The sequence below is a fragment of the Myotis daubentonii genome, chromosome 3 (assembly GCF_963259705.1).
Source record: "Myotis daubentonii chromosome 3, mMyoDau2.1, whole genome shotgun sequence".
NCBI lineage: Eukaryota > Metazoa > Chordata > Mammalia > Chiroptera > Vespertilionidae > Myotis > Myotis daubentonii.
In genome coordinates, this window is record NC_081842.1 from 6,992,668 (window position 1) to 7,010,676 (window position 18,009).

At 54.5% G+C, this 18,009-nt stretch overlaps 1 protein-coding gene across 1 annotated transcript in view; it reads left to right on the top strand.

The window, feature by feature from the left end:
• The window catches only part of UMODL1 (uromodulin like 1), a 52,480-nt gene that overhangs the window by 8,861 nt on the left and 25,610 nt on the right, over positions 1-18,009 (top strand). Inside the window, exons 4-11 of the mRNA XM_059686519.1 lie at positions 881-1,002; positions 3,044-3,230; positions 4,849-4,989; positions 11,953-12,207; positions 12,875-12,987; positions 14,442-14,661; positions 16,150-16,287; positions 17,376-17,945. Coding sequence (XP_059542502.1) covers positions 881-1,002; positions 3,044-3,230; positions 4,849-4,989; positions 11,953-12,207; positions 12,875-12,987; positions 14,442-14,661; positions 16,150-16,287; positions 17,376-17,945 — 1,746 coding nt within the window. The remainder of the gene's footprint in view (positions 1-880; positions 1,003-3,043; positions 3,231-4,848; positions 4,990-11,952; positions 12,208-12,874; positions 12,988-14,441; positions 14,662-16,149; positions 16,288-17,375; positions 17,946-18,009) is intronic.

Consider the following 18,009-nt stretch of genomic DNA (forward strand, 5'->3'; position numbering starts at 1 on the left):
GCGTCAGGTGGTGCTTATTGGAAGCGGACTGTCTGGTAGCTGCTCCTGAAACGCCACAGGGGCCCAAAATCCTGCTCATAGCACCTGCCTGGCAGGCCCGTGGCCCAGCCCTCAGGACATGCCTGTCTGGTCTGCAAGGTTCTCCTTGACCGTGGCTGCCCCCAGGAGAACGGGTTGGTCAAGGTTCAGAGCTAAGGATACATATATCGTACTCATTGCCCTGGCTGGGTGGTTCAGTTGGCTGGAATGTTGTCCTATCACCAAAAGGTTGCAGGTTTGAGTCCATAACCTAAGTATGTGCTGGGCAAGGCACATACCTAGGTTATGGGTTTGATCCCCAGTTGGGGCGCATATGGGAGGTAACCGATGGATGTTTCTTTCTCACATCAATGTTTCTCTCTCTCTCCCTCTCTCTCTCTCAAAATCAATAATAAAAAAAAACCAATGCATATCCTCTGGTGAGGATTAAAAAAGAAAAAGAAAATATCATATACATTATATGTTATAGTCTAGCATTAGTATAGTATAATGTAAAGTATTATATATCACATATATTAATTATGCTATTTTCCTATATATCACAGTATACATATCCTATAAAATACATATTACACACATTATTATCTAGTATACATTATCTCCAAAAGTATAGTATGTAGTATATATAAGATTACAAATGTTACAATGTAAGAGACGTGCGGGACAGGAGGTGGGGGAGGTGTCCCATGCTGGCCATGCGGCAGCCCCCCCCCCCGCAGGAGGGTGAATGCAGATGGGCCAGCTCCTGCCTCCCAGGCCTCCTGTCCCCCTTCTCAACCCAGGGCCTCTGGTGGCCCACCTGGCCCTGGGCCTGTAGCTCATCAGCCTGTGGCCCCTGCAGCTCCCGAGGGGACTTCGGTGCCTTCCTGGTACAACGTGACCGTCCTGGTGAAAATGGACTTCGGGGAACTCCAGCAGGTGGACGCCAGGCTGCTGGATCACATGCGGCTGCTGCACTCCATGGTGGGTGAGGGGCGGGCGAGCCTGCCGGCCGCCCTGCTGGCGCCAGCGCAAACCAGGGTTTGGGGAGGGGTTCCACGAGTGAACTTAGAATGCCCGGCTCTGAAGCAGATGTCAATTCCTAATTTAAAAACAAAGCTTTGAAGAGGTGTGATTTATGTGCAACAAAGGGCACACACAAACGTGTGCAGTTTGAAGTTTGACACACATGGCGTTGAAGCCGTACACCATCATGGGATAGAACACGGGACCCCTAATCTTCTAACGGGCTGTTGCTTAAACCAAAGGGTGTCCAGTGTAGATGGCCTGGGCCCCAGAGCTGTGCCCTCACTGGCTTCCCCCTCGGTCCCCAGTGTGCCGGAAAGTGCTGGATGGGGACCTTTACCCGGCGCTATCGCTGTTCGGGGCTGGATGGCTCTCTGTGGTGGGGGCCGCCTGTCATCATGGGGTTGCACAGCATGCCTGGCCTCTCTGCACACGCACCCAGATGCATGCCTAGCTCTGACAGCCACACATGTCTCTGAACAAGGCCACATGTCCCCTGAGGGGCAACCTGTTCCTGCTGCAGACACAGCTCACACTTGCCGACACTGCAGAGCCTTCCAGCCAGGATGACTTTACCCGGCGGTGGCCGGGCCATTGCCCATCCTCACGGATGGAGGTCTCTCCAGGGTGTGGTCTGCCCTCAGGGCCACGTGGGCCCGTGTCCCCTGGAGTGAGCCCAGGCTCAGAAGGTCCCACACTGTGTTTAATGCTCTGGCGTTGCCTCTTGAGACGCTTCATACTTTTTGAGCAAGGCCCTCAATTTTGCTTCTGCACTGGGCCTCACACACTCTGTGGTTGGTTTTTGCCTGACCTTCAGATCCCACAGATGTGTCCCATGGGTGACGGGGAGGGGTAGACCCGGACTTGGGTCCCTTTCCCACTGAACAGGTGGCACACACACTTACCTTGCTCTGGGCTGTCCAGTAAAGTGACTTGAGAGACATTCTGAAAGGTCACCACCCCCCAGAAACCTCCTTACCTGCCCCAGTGGGAGGATAAGATGGCCCAAATAGCCAGTGAGAGCATGGCTGAGGAGCCAGACTGCCTGGGTTCAAATCCCGGTGCTGCCACTCATCAGCTGTGTGGCCTTGGGCAAGTTACTTAACCTCTCTGTGTCTTAGATACCACTTCCTTGAACTAGAAGTGGTCATAATCCTGTCGGAGACAGTGGCTGTGAGGTTTAAACAGTGCATGGAAAGAGCTTAAAGAGATATAAGGCTGGAGCAAGAAGGATTCGGATGAAATGAGAAAAGGGGTCATGAAAGCTAAAAATGTCAGATGTGCCACATGAGACCATGGCTTGACGTCCAGTTCTCTAATTCCTGATATAACCCTCTGTCATGAGCGGTGAGGATGGGGACCGCGGGGCCCGGGGGCTGACCGGTGTTTTTCCCGGGGGTGGCCATGACAGAGCGCCACAGACTGGGGGGCTTATGTAACAGACACTTAGGGTCCCACAGGTCTGGAGGCCTGAGATAGAGGTGTGGGCAGGGCTGCTCCTTCCGAGGCAGTGAGGGAAGGGTGCCTCCCAGGCCCCTCTCCGTGGCTTGTAGGTGGCTGTCTTCTCCCTGTGTCCCCACAGCGTTTCCTTCTATCGGTGTCTGTCTCTGAGTCCAAATCTCTTCTCTGTGTAAGGACACCAGTCACACTGGGCAAAGGCTCACCTGAATGACCTCATTCTGTAGTCTGGTTACATCCACTGAGACCCTATGTCCAGATAAGGGCCATTCTGAAGTCCGGGGGGGAGGACTTCAACATAAGGATGTGGGGGTGGGTGGGTGGCCACTATTCAGCCCATGGCAACCAGCGTTGCAGAAGTATTTATAATCTGGTTTGCAGGCTTTCACTGGGCTGACGACAGAAATAAACTACCGTAGGGGTTCTCTTCTGCAGACCAGAATGCCACATGCGCAATTAACTTAAATTCTCCGGGCCTCCGTCTCCCTGTCTGTCTGATGGGGCACTTCCCCTGGGCGACGCTCTAACTCTGGCTTCACAGGTGACCAGTGCCCTGCGGCCGATGGACGCCACCGTCTACCACCTGCACTCGGCCTGTGGGGACACCTCGACCACAGTGTCGCGGCTGCTGCTGGGCCTGCCGCGGCCGGTGCCCGTGGCCAACGTGTCCACAGTGTTGGATGGCATCGTGAAGCGTGTCTATGAGGTGATCAACATCCAGGTGCAAGGTGTGCTTCCCCTTGGTCCTCTCCTTGGGGCGGGGGTGGGGAGAGGAGTGGAAAAACAATCCGGCAGGTGAGGGCGGGCTGACCCACCTCAGGCCATTCTGGTCCAAACCGAGTTAAACTGTGTCTCCGCCACACGCTCCCGCTCCCGGCTTTCTCCTCCCATCCAGGTGGGCGCTGTGAACAGACCCCAGGACACACCAGGATTTCTCCCTTCGGTTCTCGGGTCCCTACACTTCCCCTTCCTGCCCCTTTCCCACCCTCGCCGGGACAGCCTTGTACGCAGAGGCTTTGTCAGCAGAACTCGCACGAAGTTGGATTTGGTGAAGCGCACAGATGTGGACTTGTGTCTGGAAGAAATGACCTGGTGTTTCCTTCTTTTTCTTTTCCTTTTTCCCTTTGGTCTATATCAGGGGTTAGCAAACACTTGAACAGTGTCAGGCAGTAAGTGCTTTGGGCGGTGGACCACATGGCCTCTGGCTCAGCTGTTGTGGGTCGTGGAAGGAGCGTGGTAGGGTGTGAGCGCGCCCACAGCGCCAGCAGCACGTCCTGTCCCAGGGCAGGAGGACCTGAGTCCCCTGCTCCCCTGGGAGGGTGGCTGCTGCTGTGGGAAGCTCCTCCCAGGACAGTGAAGGTCACACACAAGGATGCCAGGCCCTGGATCTTTAATTCCCCTGAAAATCCACACATGTGCTTGAGGACCAAACCCACTCGTGCCAATAAGAGAAGTGCCTGGTGGTCTGTGAAGGCCCCCAGCCGGAGACAGGAACGCACCTGTAGGTGAACAGATTGGGGTAGCACTGGAGGGAGGGAGGGAGGGAGGGAGGGAGGGAAGGCCACCGGGTGGGGCAGGAGGGGTCAGGTGGGAGAATCTGTTATGGGATGTGGGCTTTGACTGGGTGGGGTATTTTTTTGGTGTGTGTGTGTGTGTGTGTGTGTGTGTGTGTGTGTGTGTGTGTAGCTTTGATCCAGGGCTTTGTTCTAGATTGGATGCTGTCAGAAAGTGGGGATGCTATGATTGGGTATCTCAACAAGGAGCAAATTTGCCTGAAGATAAGCTATAATTGGTAAAACAACGAAGAGCCACTCCTTGTGCCCAAGGGGTGTGTGTGACATTCTGTGGATAACAAGGTGGTCTTTTTGTGTGTGTGTCTGGCTTTGGTAAAACCATGCAGAGGCATGGTTCTGTCTCACTTTATCCTGGTCGCGGGGTAGCCTGGTGTGTTCTGAGATGGTTTCTGTCAGTAGGAGAGGGAAGGACCCAGCTGTGAGGGACAGGCCACCTCGGAATGCCAGGGGCTGCTCTGCTCCCTTTCTCAGTCCAGAAAGGAGCCCATCCACCAGACCAGTTCTCGGGTAGGATGCTTGGACCCATCATCTCATGACCCTCAGACTGAATACAGCCCTAAAGCGATGGGCTCAGGCGACTGCAGCCACCCAAGCGCAGGTGACGGCTGCAGGCGAGGGCAGCACGTGTCCGGAGACGCGGGCCAGCTGCTCTGCAGGCTTTCTGATACACCGGGGCCCACTGCCCCGTCCACTCCTCAGCTCAGAGGACACACACTGGGAGGCTAGTGAGAATGACCAGTGGGTGCCACTCACCTGCTCTTCTTTTCCATAGATGTGAACGAATGTTTGCATGAGGAGCTCAACACCTGCTCTGGAAGGGAACTGTGTTTAAACACGGAGGGCTCATACCGGTGTGTCCGCCACCCAGAGGTGCCGGCCTCTTCTCTGCAGAAGCTGGACGGCACGTGTGAAGGTAAGATGTCACAGGTCTTGGCTAAGGAACCTTTTCAGATGGACCGTGGAACACAGACATCCTCTCTTCTCGCAAAGATGAGCGGCTGGCTCATGGGCAGAGAGCAGTCCCTGGTTCTGTAGATTGTTCTGGCTCCCACACCCAGCTATTCTCACCTTCTTTCTTCAATTGAACCAATCTGCGAGATGCTGGTAATGGAAACACGTATGAGGAAATCGTCATTTCTGCTCTCAGGAAACTCGGTGGAGAGCATGCCAGATGCTAGGCAGGCGTGATGCGTATGAGTAGGATGCCTGTGGAATTTATTGCTTAAATCAGGACACTGAGAGTGAAGGGGCCTCATTAATACTTACACTGGGCCCAGGAGTAACCCGGACCATCTCCGGGATTACTGATCAATTAGATGTACGAGAGAAAGAGAGAAATGAGGCAGCATGCAGATGTTTTGGCCGAACAGTGTAATAGATGGCAATTCCTGAACGAGTTGGGGGAAGGCTAGGGTTATAATTATTATTTTTAACAATAATTGTTTACATTGAGAAGGGGTTGAAATTGAGTGGAGAGGCCAGGATGCGGACTGAGCTGCATATTGGATGCTGGAGCTCAGAGGGGGCTGAGCTGCATACGGGAATCTGGGGTCATCAGCGTCCAGGTAGCATTTCACTATGGGCATGGTTGGGGGTCCGGGAGGGGGGCCTGGTGCCTGGGGCTGAGGAACCCTGCTATTTAGAATTCAGTACAGGAGGAGGAGGGGCTTGCAAAGAGACGGAGTGAGATGGGAAGAACAGTAGGAAAGACAGTCTCAGGAGTGTTTACAGGAGGAGGTACGGAGCCTGGAGGAAGGGCAGGCTCCCAGGAGGGCCTTTCTGGAAGATGGAAGATGGCTGATGCCAGAGCAGGCTCGTGTGCTGACGGGAGAGACCCTGGTCGGTTCTTGCAGCTCCGGCGCCCAGTCAAGCTTTCTCTCTTCTGGGAAGCTGCTCTTGGACGTCTCCCCCCCCCCCCCCCAGGGCTTCCCCAGCTGGGATGACGGTCACCTGCAGCTGCTCTGGTGGCCAGCGTGTGGTCAGGGGAAGCTCGGTGGCCACAGCCTGTAGGGCTGTCTGCAGGTGAGTGAGGCTGCGGGTGCAGCTGGACAGTGAGCTGGACAGGAAGGGGCCAGTTAGTGAGCATTCGTTCATTCACTTATAGGACACATTTTACTGAGTTCCTGCAATGCGCCAGGTGTGGTGCCGGCTATGCTGGGTAAAGAACAGACTAGAGGAGTCATGGCAGACCACAAATCCACTCTTTCCTTCCTTAGTGACAGAAGTTAGATTGCGTTTTGTGTGGAAATGTTAGTTGAAGAGATAGGTTTCCCTACCTCTCTTGCAGGCAGGGTGGCCATGTGACTTGTCTTAGCCAATGAGACACGGCAGAAGTTTCCATGGGAATGAGGAAGACGGCTTAATGTATAGGCCCTGCTAAGACCAGGCTGAGCACAGGATATGATGGCTGAGGCCCCCTTGGCCATCTGAGCCACAGGGTGACCTTGAGGATAAGGCTCAGACACTAGTGATGGGGAAGCAAAGACAATGAAGAGGCCTGGGCCTGAGGTACCATAGATGTTTCCTACACAAAGGGTCCACCTGACGGGGGTCAAACCCTGTTATGTGGTGGGGTTTCCTATTATATGGAACAATTTATCCCAATGCAAGTGGCTTGGGGTAAGGCAGGAAAGTGCAGGCAGGGTCCCGGAAGCAGGTGGCTGGTGGCGAGGTAGTGGGTGTGGCGGGGAGGTGTGTCTGCTAGACAAACACCAGGCCTCCCAGGACAACGGACGCAACGACAGACTGGGCGTTAGTGGGGCAGGAGACTGCAGGATGGGACTCCATGGACTCGGTACCTCTCTCAGAGTTCAGCCTAGAGCAGATACTGCTTATTCAATTTGGCCACGAAAACTTTCTCTTGTTATTGCAGAATCTGATTTATTACTTTAGCAACATTCTAGCAACAGCGGAAAGATAAGTCACCCCCGGTCCCAGCGCGCCAGCGAACAGTTTTCTTTTTCCCTCTTCTCTTCCAGGTTTTCTACCCTATTTAAATCCTGCTATGCGTGCAGTTTCGTATTCTGCTTTCTCCACTCACCATTATGTCTTGTAAAGGCTTCCAAGAAGCAACCTGGTCTTCATCATCCTAATTTCGATGGTTGAGCAATAGTGATGGCGTATGGCAGTGATATAATGTCTTAGCTATTTGCCTCATGGGGGGCATTAAGGTGGCTTCCAACATTCTGCTATAGAAACTAGTACTTCCATTAGCGGTGTGAGCGGTTATGGAGAATACTGTCATACTCCCGTTTCAATCACTTCATTTAATCCGCATGTCCTATCCCCTTAAAGGAATGGAACAGTTCACAATAACACAGTCAAGAGCTGCTTAGCATGCAAGCCACGCGGGCTCTGCAATAAGCGCCTTTGCAGCATCACCTTATTTAGTCCTTAGAACAGCCCTGCCAGGCAACTGCCCCACGGTGCACCCCCCAGAGGCTGCCCTCGCACAGCGTTGTGCCACCCGGTGGCCGTGCCCTTTCCTCCCCCATTCATGTGGAGGATCGGGAGCTGACCAGGGTTCTAGGGCTGTGGGCTGTTTCCTCAGGTGACCCAGAGCTCAGTGGGGTAATGAGTGCAGGGTCCTTGCTGACTCTCCCCGCTTTGCCATGGAGGGGTGAGGGTGGAGGCTGCGGGATGACACAGGGAGGACTGGAGGGTCAGTCTTCATCACTGGAATGTTCTACTTCTTCCAGGATGGAGCTCCACGGAGCAGGTCTCCTGATCACTGCCAGTGAGTCCTGTACTTGGCAAATAGCGGACACTCAACACATCTCTATATATAAAAGCCTAAGCAACCACTATGACCAGACGATCAGAGGACTGGCCAGTAGCTATGATGTGCACTGAGCACCAGGGGGCAGATGCTCAATGCAGGAGCTGCCCCCTGGTGCTCAGTGCACTCTCACAGCCAACCTCCCAGGGCCAGCCAACCTACTGTGGTCTCTACCCGCAGCCGGCAGGCCCCGATGGGCCCAGATTGGGACTGGGTGAGATGGCCCTGATTGGCCAGGAGGGACCCCATCTGTGCACAAATTCATGCACTGGGCCTCTAGTATCTAATATTAGTGAATGAAGAGGGAGGTTTGAATGGTGGCTGTTCCTAGGAGCTCTGAGTGTTGAGTGGTGAACATACCAGCCCACCTGTAGCAACAGGGCACTCCTCCACTATGCGGGTCTAATTAGAACTGTGCGTGCCCTCCACGTACAACTGGGCCTGCACAGACTCCCTTGCAGACCACCCTGGATCTGCACTGTGGCCTCTGGGGGGAGAGTCCTGTCCGTCACTGAGAGTAGAAGACTGGAATCAGTTCTTGAAAATACTCTGGTCAGTAATCTGAAAAAGACATTAGGTTCTATTTATAGTTAGGGATGTTGTCAGCCAGACTTTGCCATGCTGCCCGGACACTGAGTTACAAGGTTCCGTCCAGATAAAGGGCTGTCCCACAGGTGAAGGGAAGGCTGCCCTGCCCGGCTTCACTCCCTACCGGGCGGGAAAGGCGAACCCAGCGTGGCCAGCTCCGAAACAGGGTGAATTCCAATCGCATATTGCTAAGGGAAGCGGCACATGGTTTAAATTTAGAAGCTAATATAAATGAGCAATCTGCTGGAACGGTTTAGAGGTACAAACCCGTGGAAAATACAGCACAAATTTCACATGCTTTTCTTGTGAAATTAGTCATTCGATTAATGACACACGGGCAGCTGGATTCTTGCACAGAACAGAGACCGTAGGAAATGTTGCCTGGTTGGCATGTGACGTTCCAGGAACACACTCTGCTTTTCGGACGGGGTGGAACTGTTCTCGGACCCTCCTAACTCCGTCTGCCACGGTCCCCTTCTCCGCTGGAGCCGCATAGCTGGCCAGCACCGTCAAGAACGGTCTCCTGAACGCATGCTTGACCAGGGCAGGGCTTGTCCGCTCCAGAGCGGCCAGGCTGGCAGGCCGTTCACCGAGCCAAGTCCCCTCATCCCTACCTGAATGCTCAGGCTCTTGGCTCGCATCCTCAGCATTTCTACCTTTAGGGGGTCAGGTCTCAGGGTGACAGGCCCCAGGGAAAAGAGGAGCAGCCTGACCGGGGTACCCTGGGAAAGGCAGCATCCCGGCAGGCTCCTTCCTGCTTCCCCAGAGGCGGGTCAGGGCTGCCCCAAAGAAACAAGGCCCAGACCCAGGGACACAGGGACTCCAATGTGCTCACCGAGATAAAGGTCACGTTCCCACATGAAGGTCGGGGAGGCACATGGCAGCAGTGTCCTCGGGTTGCACAGACTCAGGGGCCTCATTATACGAGGGGCGTCAAAAAGCTAAAGGGCCTCGAGAGCAGGTGTCCTGGCTAATGAAGGACTAAAACCCGGGTTCGAGCACAAGGGGCAGAGGCATCACATCCAGTTTAACAGGCCTGGAGCTCTGATTATAGCAGAGGCCTTGGGCCGAGTGTGGCAGGGAGCTGGCTGATTCTGCAGCAACACGAACCATTTTCCAAGTGGCTGTCCAGCCAACAGCTGCCTTGAAAACTCATTAAAGAAGGCTGGGAGGTGGGTTCGTTTCCTGTGGCTGTTGTAACCAAGGGCCACACACCTGGTGGTGTCAACCAGCAGAAAAAAAGGTAAAAAGAAAAGCAAAAGAAGGTGATCAAATTTATTTATTTATTTATTTTTTTAAAAAAGCTAAAAGAGCAGTAATGTATCCTCTCACAGTTCTGGAGGGCAGAAGTCTGAAAAGGACAGATGTGCCTTCCTCAGACACACTCTACCTCCCATCCTGGCAGAGTTGGCAGGGCACAGTGAGAATTTAGGTGGAGGTCCCCAGTCCCATTCAAGTAAGGCCGGGAGGGAGGGCTGGGCTCACTGTCATTTATCTCCACCTGCTTTGAGGGGGACCCACAGGGGCTCACAGGAGGGAAGCACACACCCACGGGGCACCCCCGCTTATAAGAGGCAGCTCCGTGCTCCATTGGAGGAAGACACAGCAGGGCTGAGTCATAGGACTAGGGTGAGGCACTAACCTTGATTCTGAGCCTCTTGGCAGCCAAGGCAAAAAGGAAAATGGGTTGAATTACACTGGTTTTTATTCTTATTTTTTTTACTGAAAGGAAACATACACATTTGTTTGGAAAGATGGAATTTTTTTCATGATCCTAGAAAACATGTTTTATGAAGCCTTTCATGAAGGGCTTTGGGAAACTTTAGTCACTTCTTAACTGTGTCCTTTTACTATGGTTTTGCAAAAGGTTTTTTTAAAATCCTCATGACTTGCTTTTTTATAGCACTCAGATTCTGATATAAGAATTATTGTGCCTAGACTGAGGGCTAAACTACTTTTTACATAATTCATATTTCTTAGGTGCCTGTTGTATGCCAGAATTTTTCTTCAAAAACAGAGATTAATTATATTTGAATATAAAAATATATGTTAATGATTTTATTAGAATACTAGAGGCCTGATGCATGAACATTCATGCAAGAGTAGGCCTTCCTTCCCCTGGCTACAGGCACCAGCTTCCCTCCAGCACCCAGGATGCAGCTTCCCTCCTCTGGCCGCCTGCAGGCACCCAGGACCCAGGCTGGCTTCCCTTGGACTACCCACAGGCACCTGGGACCTGGTCTGGCTTCCCTCTGGCCCTGGCTTTGTCAGTAAGGACATCCGGAATGACGTCCGGAAGATGTCTGTTCTAATTAGCATATTACCCTTTTATTATTATAGATTACATGTTATAAAGTGTAAACTTACAGTTTTGCTCCCCAATACATGGATTTTCACATGAAAATGTATGAAGCCTGGTTTCTGAATCTGGCTCTCCTTCTTAAAAGGACACAGTCAGCCTGGCTGGTGTGGCTCAGTGGTTGAGCATGGACCTTTGAACCAGGAGGTCACAGTTTGATTCCCGGTCAGGGCACATGCCTGGGTTGTGGGCTCGATCCCCAGTAAGGGGTGTGCAGGAGGCAGCCGATCAATGATTCTCTCTTATCACTGATGTTTCTAACTCTCTTTCCCTCTCCCTCTCTCTGAAATCAACCAAAACACTTTTTTAAAAAAAGGACACAGTCAGATTGGAGTAGGGCCCAGCCTAATTACCTAACTTTAACTTAGTCACCTCTTTAAAGACCTGTCTCCTAATGCTGTCACATCCTGATGTACTGGGAGTTAAGACTTCACCCTGTGAATACTGGGGGATGCAGTTCAGCCCATGACACACCATAATGACCACAGCTGCAGCGACAGCTTAGATTGTTTCCATGACTTGGCTCTTGTGAACGATGCTGCAGTGAACTCTGGGGCGCACACATTGCTTGGAGATAGTGCTTTCATTTCCTTCGGGACAGTACCCAGAATGGGCTTGCTGGATCGTGTGGCGGCTCTGTAGTCTTAGTTCTTTGAGAACTTCTGTACCGTTTCCCACAGTGGCTGCACCAACAGTGCACAAGGGTTCCCTTTTGTCCCCACACCCTTGCCAGCACTTACCTCTTGTCTTTTCGATGACAGCCATTCTGACAGGTGTGAGGCGATATCTCATTGCAGTTTTGATTGCATCTCCCTGATGATGAGTGATGTTGAGCATCTTTTCGCGGGCTTGCTGGCCATCTGTATGTCTTCTTTGGGGAAATGTGTACTCAGATTTCTTTGCCCATTTTGTAATTAGATTATTTGTTTTGTTTTTGCCGCTGAGTTGTATGAGTTTCATACATATTTTGGATGCTAACCCCTTACCAGATGTGTGATCTGCAAATATCTTCTCCCATTCCCTCGGTTGCCTTTGTGTCTCGTGGGTGGTTTCCTGTGCTGTGCAGAAACGTTTTGGTTTGAGGGGTTTCACTTGTGGACTTTGCTGCCTCTCTGACGTCCTCCGATTCTTCTCTTTCTGTGTGTTCACAGACGGCCCTCCCATCACAGACTACATGATCCTCAATGTCACCAGCAGCAGCTTTCAAGTGTCCTGGGGTTTAAATTCCACCCAGAACCGCACCTTCCACGTGCAGGTTTCCAGGGGCGAGGAGCCGCCCAGGAGCGCCAGGACCCAGGCGACGACCCTGGAGGTGACGGGGCTGGAGGCCGGGGTGCTGTACTGGGTGAAGACCAGCTACCAGGCCTGCAGGACCAATGTCACCGCCACGCTGACCGTCAGAACCGGTGAGGCCCTCGTCTGAACACCGTGTGTTACCTGTGAGCTGGTCTTTCTATCCCAATTCTGTTGCCCCAGAAACTCAAACTGTGGCTCTTCTTCTAACCAGGCAGGGGCAGGCCTGGGCTTGGCCCCACCTTCCTAGTGGGGCGGCGGGCGCTCCGTGTCCTCTGAGCAATGTCTGGGGGTCACGGCCCTCATGGCTCCCTCGCTCCCCTCCCTGCGTCCTGCAGGCATGGAAAGACCTTCTGTGACACTTAACCCCTCAGGCTGAGTGTGTAACTTCCCCAAACCAGGACCTGAGTGCCATGCAAAACCTGTAGAAGGTGCACTTCATTTCCCACACGGTGCATGTTTCAAGGGCATGCCCCACCCACTGTGTTGTTGCCAGGAGAGAACTTTTCCCCAAACACACACGGGTAGGAATGAACTGGGAATTCTGGCGTCCGGAAGGCAGCTGGCGTGGCCACATGACTCTGCCAGGTGGCTGACCCTTGCCCGGCCCCATGGTTCGAGCCCCCCTTGGCCTGGTCACGGGGGTACCTGGGTGGTGCAGGCCTTGATCGATATTTTTAAATTTCCCTCAAAGCACAGGCTTTATGGAAAGCGTTGACAGAAAACCGTGGGATGCTGGGTCACTGGGCTTCAGCTAATGTGCACGATTGTCTGTCTCAGAGGCCCGTGTGTTTGGAGTCACAGTGAGGATCCTGAACCGCACCGTGACCGAGCCGCTGCTGGACCGCGGCAGCCCCGAGTTCCGGGACTTCTCCCGGCAGCTGCTTCAGGAGGTAAAGCCAAGGGCGGGCGCGGGGAGCTGTCCCTGATGTTCCGAGCGAGGAGCCCACATAAGCTGTTGCTCCAACACTCCCCCCTCCTCGTTTATGGGGGACTTAATCTAGATTTGGGGCCAAACCGTCTTTGAAATACGTGTTTTGGATGCAAATGGTCTACACCACTTGATCCTACAGCTGGGTTTCCTGTCGAACTTCCTCCCTGGGATCTGGGGGCTCGGTCTTCCCACTTGGGAGCGGCTTCATCAGGAACGCTAAGCAGGGATCAGGCATCCATCCCCCTGTGGCTAAAGGGGCACGTTAGCACCCAGCCTGGGAGGACCAAGAAAGAAGTGACTTCATAAACAGTCAAGAACCATGAAAGGGCTAAGATTTTACCCTCCCTGCAAACGAATAAGTTAGCCTCTTCCTGTTGCCTGGGTGCTGGCCGAAGACACGGGATGCCTGGGTTAGAGACAGAGGGCTTTGTCCAGCCCAGCAGGCAGTGTGAGCGTCCCGCGGGGGCCAGTACCCCCTCTGCCCCCGGGTCCCACAGGGGTGACTCAGAGGGGCCCAGGTGGGTGATGCACGCAGTAGGTCTGCATCACAGCAGGGAATCCCCAACCTTGCGGAGCCCGAACCTTTGTAACTGGGCCGTGAGCAACCCCGACTAAACCTTACTCCGTAAGGAGACATTACCTTTGTTCTCTTCGACAGGGAACAAATCTGCCCTTTTTGTGCCGTGATCTCTCTCCCCTAAGGCTGTTCATCACACAAACGGAACGATATTCTGGAACAAAAGGGCAGTTATGGCTTCTGCTTCTGCTTGCAAAATGTGTAGAAATGCGAGAGATCAGAGGAGGGCTGTCTCTCCACAGTCACCTACAGGGAAATTTGGTTTTTGAACTTTCTGAGAGAAGCCCCTCTGCTTTGCACTGGGCTTGGCGTGTGTGCAGGAGCTGGGGACAAGGCTGCTGTCTCCCTGGCTCCGGCAGGGCTGGCCCTGAGCCCCTGGCTCTGCCTGGGGGAGACAGCCCTGTAAGTGGGGGACAGTGCCAAACAGCCATGAGATTGTTCCTTGGCGGCCCCTTGGCCAGTCAACCCATCCATCCGTCAATCCAGCAACCCCCTTCTCTCTCTCTCTCACACACAATTTGCCTTCACACTGATGTTCAGAGCCCCCAGAGGGCACTGCATCTCTCATGCTCCACGACAGAGAGCCGGACTGTAGCGGTCACTGCCCGTCCTCACCAACGCCCGGTCCGCTGTCCCAGGGGAAGCCCAGTTGGGGTGCAGTGAGCTGGGGGACCTTTGCTTGCCCCAAGAGGTTGGTTGCTGGGTGCCTCTTCTTGGTCCTGGAGGGGACACATGGATCCTGTGCCCGGTCTGCAGCCACGCCTGGGCCTGCTGGCGGTGTGAAGGATGCTGACGGAAAATGGGCTCTCACAGGGCTGTCACCTCTCCCTGGCCAGGTTGAAAGTGCCTTCCCGCCGGTGGTGTCGGACCTGTGCAAACGGGGGAAGCTGAGGCTGCAGATCGTGTCCCTCCAGGCCGGGAGTGTGGTTGCGAAGCTCAGAGTGACGGTGCAGGACCCTGAGTTCCCCGTGGGTGTCTCCACGCTGGCCCCCATGCTCCCGCGGCTGTGGGCAAGCACAGTGTTCCAGATTGACCAGAGCGGGACGCTGGTGCAAGGTAGGTGAGGAGATCCAGAGGTCACTGGTGGCTCTACCTGCTGCAGGCCTGCCTTCTCCCTTGGACCTGGAGGGCCGCCTGGCCTTGGGCTTTAATACAGGGCCAGGTAAAGCTGTGCCCCCCCAGCCTGGAAAGCAGTTTGAGATATTCATTCCTGGAGGTTTGTTGTGCTTATTGCACGTAGCCATGTGTCCAAACGCATGAGACCATCAGATTCTTTCTTAAGCAGGTAGGGAAGGACGGGTGGTGGTCCCAGGGGTGCAGGAGAGGGGAGCAGAGAGGGTGGGAGAAAGAAGGGAGTGGTGTTCCTGGTGAATTTTGTTTCTCACTCTGGCCTGATGCCAGTCCTGGCTGCGGCCGATGGGAAAAGGCAGGGCTGGACTGGGTGTGGGTGGGTGAGCCAGGGCCGGGGGCCACTGGGTGTTTACAGGGACAGGGGCTTACCTAACATTTCCTTGCCCGAATCAGAAGCCTCAGGGCTTCCTGGTGACATGGGGACTTTGAGAGTCATTTCCCAGAGGGGGTGCTCCGGGGCCATTCCTGTCCATGTCAGAGAAAGCTCACATGATACTTAACTGGGCATCTGGCTCCGTCATTGTCCTATTTCTTTCTTTCTTTTTTTTAAAATATATTTTACTGATTTTTTTTTACAGAGAGGAAGGGAGAGGGATAAAGAGTTAGAAACATCGATGAGAGAGAAACATCGATCAGCTGCCTCCCGCACACTCCCCACTGGGTATGTGCCCACAACCATTACATGCCCTTGACCGGGATCAAACCTGGGACCCTTCAGTCTGCAGGCCAACACTCTATCCACTGAGCCAAACCGGTTAGGGCCTATTTCTTTCTTGAATACCAAGTATTAGGGCACGTTGACACATTAGAGAGATTTAGATCTGGAACAAAGAATAAACAAGGAAGAAATATATTCACATCTGTGGGTGTTCATACCTTAAACCAGTGATGGCGAACCTATGACACACGTGTCAGAGGTGACACGCAAACTCATTTTTTTGGTTGATTTTTCTTTGTTAAATGGCATTTAAATATATAAAATAAATATCAAAAATATAAGTCTTTGTTTTACTATGGTTGCAAATATCAAAAAATTTCTATCTGTGACACGGCACCAGAGTTAAGTTAGGGTTTTTCGAAATGCTGGCACGTCGAGCTCAAAAGGTTCGCCATCACTGCCTTAAACAGTAACCATCATCCTCTAATCTTTGCTGCATATCAGCCAGCCAGCGGGGAGGGTCAGCGCATCAGGCTTAGCCCGTGGCCTTGGTGCAAGCGCAGGTCCCTGGGGAAGGATCTGTGCAGAGCCTCCTCCCAAGGGTGCGGGACACCCGGGCACTTCACTCACCCTGGCCTCGCCGTTGGGCGATTCCCTGAAAGACCGTCAGGAAGAACTTTGCTCTGTTCCGTCCATTTCCTGACCAGTCTCTGGCCTTTCTCCCGGGCTCCGGTCCGTCTCCCTCCCTCCCACAGACTGGGACGAGTGTGCCGACAGCCTGGAGCACGACTGCTCGCCGGCTGCCCAGTGCCTCAACCTGGAGGGCTCCTATACCTGCCGGTGCCTGACGGCCAAGGACGCCAACCCCTCCCGAGCTGGCCGGGCCTGCATGGGTGAGTCCTCCACCCACCCCTTCCCCAGTGCGGGGCTGGCCCCCACCCTGCGGGCCTGGGTGTGGGATAAGGCCACTTCTCCATTAGGCACAGCGTCGAGGGCTCCTCATACAGTTAGGAACCACAGAAATGTTTTCATTTTTTTTTTAAATCAGAGGAAAGGAATGAATGTAATAATAATAGTGACTATCAATAATGAAGCCTATCTTCATACCAGTGCAGTTTTAAAATATAATGTTTCATCTTTTTATGGAAGAAAGGGCTCACCCAGCAGGGGGCCCTCCCCAGGTGGCTTGGAGCCCAAGGCTAGGGAAGCCCAGGCAAGTGAGGAGATGGCCCTGATGTGGGGCCCAAACATCTGCCCTGAGTTTTGGGGGGGCCAGTTCTGATTGATTGGTTGGGGCGCCTGGAGGGCCGAGTGAGAAGCAGGAGGAGGCCCGTATGGATGCAGGTGCTGTGATGGGCCAGCTGTGTGTGCCCTGGACGCGGGTGGGCCGTGGAGGGCTCGGCCGCCTTTGCCGTCCCAGCTCAGGCTCTGGCTGGGAGCCCTGGCAGAGAGCTGTCCTCAGCAAGGAGCTCTGTTCCCTGCCCGCTGGGCCCCTGGTCCCACCCCCCCACATGGCAGGCCTTCCCTTCTCCGTCTTCTCAGTCATGTGTCCAGCAGGTGGGCAACGGTGCCAGCGCCAAGCCCGCCCCCTGAGCACACATCTGGGGAAATCACTCCATTTCCCAAAGGCGGATGGATTTGTGTGAACTTGCAGGAACCAAGCCCTGCATCTAGGTCCTGGCTCGGTAACCGCCCCCCCCTGCCCCCGCCGGGCCTGTGGGGCACATCCCCCAGCTGTGTTGGGCCCCCAACACCTGCTCTTGGTGCCCCAGCACCCTCATGTATTAAGTGGAAAGGCTCTTCCTGGCCCTCCATGAGAGTCGCTTGGGTGACGCCACATTAAACATTCCTGGTCACCGAGACAGCCTGTGGCCCCACTTGGGGTCCACCTGGGGGTCTCTCGCTCATCAGTGGCATCTGGGGCATTGCTGAGATGTTGGTGGGCCAGACACCCCATCTGAGAGTTCCTGTGTCCCAGCAGGTGACATGGCGAGCCCCCTGGAAGGTGCGCTGTCCCTGGCGGCAAGGACAACAGCCCCAGCTGTCAGCACAGAAACAACAGCCCTTGGCCTGGAGACCCCTGCCTTGTCTCCCAATCCTGGGCACTTGTGGGGCACCCCTGCAGCAGGCCAGGCCCAGACCCCAGGGCCCCCGCCCAGGAGAGGGGACAGTGGCGTGGTCGGGCAGGACAGGAACAGCACAGGGCAAGGCGTGGAGGAGGCGGCGCCCGGCGAGGCCCCAGGTCTGGGGACGAGCCAGTGGACGGCCAGCAGGGCTCCTAGGCCAACCCGCAGCTCCCTTCCCGGGCCCATGGGCGGCCTGTTGGAGGCCTCTGGATGGTTGCTGAGAAACTCCACTGCAGAGTCGCACGCCCGGCCCAGCCCCGCTGAGGGCCCTACTGGCCACGTGTGGCACACCAGCCTCCCCACGCGGGGCACAGCGCCTGCACCTCTGGACCCTACATGGCCGCAGAACACAGACCCTGGACACTCCAGCTCCCCAGACCTGCCCTTGGCCTCCACCCCCACGTCTCTGAAGACCCTGGCCTGTGGTGAGTGCCTGGGATGGTGTGTCCCAGGGGCACTGGGACCACGTGGTCAGCGCGCGTTCTGGTG